This window comes from Nematocida minor (genome assembly GCF_024244105.1).
Source record: "Nematocida minor strain JUm1510 chromosome Unknown 7746, whole genome shotgun sequence".
NCBI classification, from domain to species: domain Eukaryota; kingdom Fungi; phylum Microsporidia; genus Nematocida; species Nematocida minor.
Genome location: NW_026250327.1, coordinates 91 through 5,101, shown reverse-complemented (window position 1 = coordinate 5,101; position 5,011 = coordinate 91). Strand labels below are relative to the sequence as shown.

The 5,011-nt window shown below is 43.1% G+C and overlaps 2 protein-coding genes across 2 annotated transcripts; one reads left to right on the top strand and one right to left on the bottom strand.

Annotated features, from left to right (window-relative positions):
• Positions 1-2: 2 nt before the first annotated feature.
• On the bottom strand, positions 3-3,002 carry NEMIN01_2445 (uncharacterized protein; the record flags this gene model as incomplete). Its single annotated transcript, XM_051478387.1, has 1 exon — positions 3-3,002. A coding segment is annotated over one exon (3,000 nt), but the record flags the coding sequence as incomplete, so codon positions are not given.
• A 367-nt stretch (positions 3,003-3,369) lies between these two features.
• Positions 3,370-4,764, top strand: NEMIN01_2444 (ectonucleoside triphosphate diphosphohydrolase 5/6; the record flags this gene model as incomplete). Its single annotated transcript, XM_051478386.1, has 1 exon — positions 3,370-4,764. One exon carries the CDS (start codon positions 3,370-3,372, stop codon positions 4,762-4,764), a length of 1,395 nt encoding a protein of 464 aa, XP_051334346.1.
• Positions 4,765-5,011: the final 247 nt, after the last annotated feature.

The following is a 5,011-nucleotide window of genomic DNA, read 5'->3' as shown; positions in this document are numbered from 1 at the left end:
ACGATGTACTTTAGAAGAGTTTGTAGACTCTGTCCTGTAAACTCTTTTTCTGCCAGGAACATTCCCAGCTCGTTGAGAGCGCTCTTCCACTGTGTGTAGACCTTTTGGAGCGCATTAAGAACAGAGACCACTTCTTCTACCGATTTTTTCTGTGCTGATGTCAGGTCTAGATTGTCTATAAACTGTTTTTTCATCTGATTTTCTGCACAGTCTGTCTCTATTATGTCGGTGGATATTTTGATTACCTCCTTCATCACGCCCACTTCTTTTTCTATGTTTATTTTCTGCTCTTTCATCTTTTCCTGTATAAGTGAGACGATGACTTTATTCTCCAGAATGCGAGGCAGGGACTCCAGCTTAATCCCCCATGCGCCCTGGTTTCTATTGCTGGAGTTCAGGATATTTACCACAGCAAGCGACATTCTAAGAATCTGGTGCACTTCTTTCGTCCTCAGCACTATCTCGCATCCTTCAATGGCTTTCTGTATATTTGGTAGCAAACTGTTCTTGATATTTGGCAGAGTTAGTTTCAAGTGGAGGATCGTTAGCTTGTCTTTGAAGCCCTCTACCTGCATGGCTCTTTTGTAGAACTTTTCAGGCGCTAGCTCCACATCGTGTTTCTGGACCATTTCCAGCTCTTCGTCTGTGGGATAGCTTTTAAGAAGCCCGGACAGAAGAGTCTCTGAAAATGGCTCGGCATTCAAGTCGTCAACCGCTTTTATTAATTTTTCATGGGTGGTTTTAACTCTGGCAAGCACTATGTCAATGGCTTTGCATCTTTTTTTGTCAATCACCCCTTCAAGCACAGGCTTACTATCTTCAGCAGATTTTTCTGCTTTTTTTCTCTCAAAGACAGCAAAATCTTCTTTTTTGAACATTTTCAGATCTGATTTGTCCAGCTGGCTCCACAGCCCTGTGGCTCCTGGCTTCCTTATGTGCACCTCGTATGGAATCTGCTGCGGGTTGCTAGGCTGCAATAAGCCAGCTTCTTCGATGTACTGTGCCCTAGGCCCAGGCTTTGATGGTCCATTCGTCTCAATGGGAGCCAACTCTATTTTGTCTTTTCCTATGCCTGCAGTAGATGGCGCAATAGGCTCTTTTCTAGGTGGTGCTCCTGGAGGTATTCTAGGTGGCATACTAGGAGTGGAGATATTTGACTGCATTCTGGGAGGTATTCCTGGTATTTTAGGTGGTATTCCTGGAGGCATGCTAGGAGTAGAGATATTTGACTGCATTCTGGGCGGTGCTTTAGGCGGTGCTCCTGGTATTTTGGGTGGCATGCTGGGTGGTGCTCTGGATGGCATTTCTACACCTGCAGTCTTTGGAAATACCTTAGGCGGTGCAGGTGGTGGGCCAGTAACAGCAAAGGAGTGCACTGAGAGAGAATCTGTTTTTTTTGTTTCTCTGCTTCTTCCATCCACTACAGCCTCTTTCTTTTCTATTTCAGATTTCGTAATGTTTTCTGTGTTTGCAATAATTTGTTCTATTATCTCTCCTGTATTCAATGGATCTGTTTCCATTTGGCTCTTACTTCTAGCTTCGCTGCTTTTCTCTTTTGGAGCTGGTTCTGCGCTTTTTTTAACTGGTTCTTTTGTTTTTTCTGTTTTACCTAACTGTCCTTCCTCAGAGTGGACAAAAACCGATTCAACCGCTTTTTTATTCTGTATGCTCAGATCCTGCATTAGCTTATGTGCAGACTCTTCGCCATTTGTGCTGCTGCACTCTTCTGTTTTTAGGGGCTTTGGAGTGGCCACTGAGATATCTGAAGGTGATGGAACTGCACTTCGCATTTCGTGATGCCTGGGGAGAATATCCTTGCAAATACACTTGTATTCTTCTTTTTCTGTTTTTTGTTTTCTTATTTCTCTTTCCTGTTCAATTTTCTTTGTGTCTTTGTTCTTATACGCTGATTCTTCTAGAATGCACCCTCGTATGTACTGCAGCACGTCGTATATCCTGTTGCTTTTTATTCTGTTCAGGACACTTAGCACATTGATAATGCAGTCTAGGTCTTTTCTTGTTTCTTCTGTCTCTATCCCAATAGACCGCACATCTATCTCGCATGCCAGCCGCCTTACGCTCTCCTGGCGGCCAATTATTGCCCCTACAAGGTCTCTTGTGCTTGGATACATCTGTTCTATTTTTCCTAAGACCTTTGACACATCGCACATTCTCAAAAGACTGTCTATCATGATCCCAACAAGCGGAACTTCCTGGTAGAACTTGGTCAGAAGGTGCAGGAACATGTTTGCATACTCTTCATTTAGCGTATTGAACGTTAAGTTGTAGTATATCTCTCCCATCAGATTCTGGATTCTCGTGCTGCACAGAGGAACGCAGTAAAGATGGTCTTCTTTTTTCTTAGGCTGGAACAGGTGTTCAACTATCGTATCCATCTGCAGATCCACGCACTTCACTCCTATCTCAAGAATTATGGTTGATATGAACACATAGTCTGACGGATAGTGCGAGAATATTTCTCTGAAAAGATTTTTGTTTGTCTGCAGTCTTTTAATGACCGCAGGCGATTTTAAAGTTGTTTTGAAAAACTTTGCAGTTGGCTCCAGGATTTTATATATAGGCTTGTTTTGCCTGCTGTTCTCTATCTGCATGTACATCCGAAAGTCGGTTGGCCACGTGGCAGGAGAGAGCATCGATATAAGGCCCCAGAGCTCTTCCAGGATGTTCTCGTCCATTGCCTTTTCTATCTCCTGCTCGGTGAGTGTTATAAACTTCAGCCTAAGAACGCCCATTTCTCTAACACAATTTTCTATGTCCGTTATGTTGTAGGAGGTTGTGAAGGGCTTTTTGATATTTTTTAATTGTTTTGCGATATCTAAGCCGCTTGTCTGGACTGATTTCTTCTGGGCGTTTATCATGTGGAGCTTCTGCTGTGCAGGCAGCACAAGGAGAGCCTTTCTCTTGTCGCCCTCTATTCCCAGAGAGTCCAGAAGTGTTTGAAATTCCTGTGTTAGTGAGTCTGGGCTCGATGAATCTTTCATTCGGATAAAAAATAAATAGTGAAAAAACAAGAATTAATAGACAAGAATCAATTAGACCTTCATATACCCTAATATAGTAAATGATTAATAGAGCAAAAGAGCGCAGGTACAAGGGAAAACAAACAAACACAGAGCCCTGATCAGGCTGTAGATACTTTTATCGCACCACTCGGCCTATCTTGTCCAGACTCTAGTTGCATTTTCAATTGCGCTGCAAGCTATTTTATTCACTGACTTCTGGCTTCTCTGATGAGATATGAAGGAGAATTTTGCAGAACTTCTTGTGCAAAATAAGATTCTGTTTATCTTCTCGTTTTATGTTGTTTTGTTTCAATTGCAGCATAAGTACACCACACAAAGTGTTGGCATGCGCATTCTTCTACTAGTTGCAGCATTCGTACTCACTTCCTGGGCGTACCCGCAAGACAATGCATCTGTGGATGCCGAGGGCAGCTCTGAAGAGAGTCTTTACAGAGCAGAAAAAATAGAAAAAACCCCACACACTTCTGAAGTATCAGGCGAGAAGGCTGAAAAGAGCGGTGAAAAGAAAGAGAGCACGCTCAGCTACCGGGAGATGATATACGCCAATCTCAAAGAGGCAATGAACACTCTCAAAAAACAGGAAAACGAAATAGTTGAGCTTAGGCAGAGCATACAAAGCATTTCCAAAATATTTTCTTTGTACTCGGAGGAGAAAGAGACAAAGCCTTCAAAAGACAAGTTTGTCGCTGTCTTTGATGGAGGGTCCACAGGAACACGAATTAACATATACCAATTCGATGAAAAGGGCCTAGTTCTCAAATCGCACTTTCTCCACAGGCTTTTCCCAGGGATACACAACAGTAAAACACCAGAAAATGACATAAAACAGCTGCTTGCCCTGGGAAAGGCTCATCTGGAAAAGAAGGAGCACAGGACGGGATACGACTTTCCCATTGTGTTCAACGGCACAGCAGGACTCAGACTGATCGATGAAAGAAAAAGAAATAGCGTGCTGGAAATTGTAAAAAAAACCATACAGGAAGAAACAAAAAAAAAAGAGATTGAAGTTCGCGTGATAGACGGCAAAGAAGAAGGATTCTACGCATGGGCTGCGCTAGTCTTTGTGACACAGATGAAAGAAAAGATAGGAATCATCGATCTGGGCGGGGGCTCTGCTCAGATTTCGTTCGAGATAGACAAAGACATGCAGGGAGCGCAGGATGGAATTGTTCACGGAAAGAACAAAGATGTGCTGTCTCGCTCTTTCTTGGGCATGGGGCTCGTTGCAGGCCTCGAGAATGTGCACAAAACGGATAAAAACGGGGTGTGCGAGTGGAAATCAGCAAGCTTTGACATCAACAGGTGCAAAGTCCACATAAAAAGCGCAATCAGCGCGATGATCCAGGAAAGAACGCAGGGCAAAGAAGTGGCACCGGGCATATCCCAGGTGAATACAATGTTTGTCTCCTCTTTCATTGCGGAGACCCTCCATCTTCTCCAAACGCCTGTAAACCCGCAGTTTAAGGACATAAAAGACGTTGTCTCATCAATATGCTCAAATAACTCGGTGATGGCAAACTCTAATCTCGGCAAGCCAGAGCAAACAAGCAATCCGAATGTAGTATCAAAACAGAAGAAGCCAGACTGCATCAGCGTTCTGTACGCGGTGATGTTTATGGAGAATTTGGGCGTGGGCCTTTTTACGCCCATCAAGAACTCTGCGAATATTCCCACAGACATCAGCTGGTCTCTTGGAAGGGCTCTTTCTCTTATCGAATAGAAATAAAAATGGTGTGTTATTACGTCTTTTCCCAGATAGATTTGCCCTACTTGTCTGTTGTCTTTCTGATTTGTTCTGTCAATATTGCAGTGACAAAATGCAACGCAAAAATAAACTCTTACTCGTACAGTTTCCACGAAGAAAAGACTTTTAATACTTCAGCATAAAAATTTAAGAAATGGGCTCAGAATTTTATTTATTGCAGCAGCGCTCCACTATTTGATGCAGCTAGCTACTACTGACAATT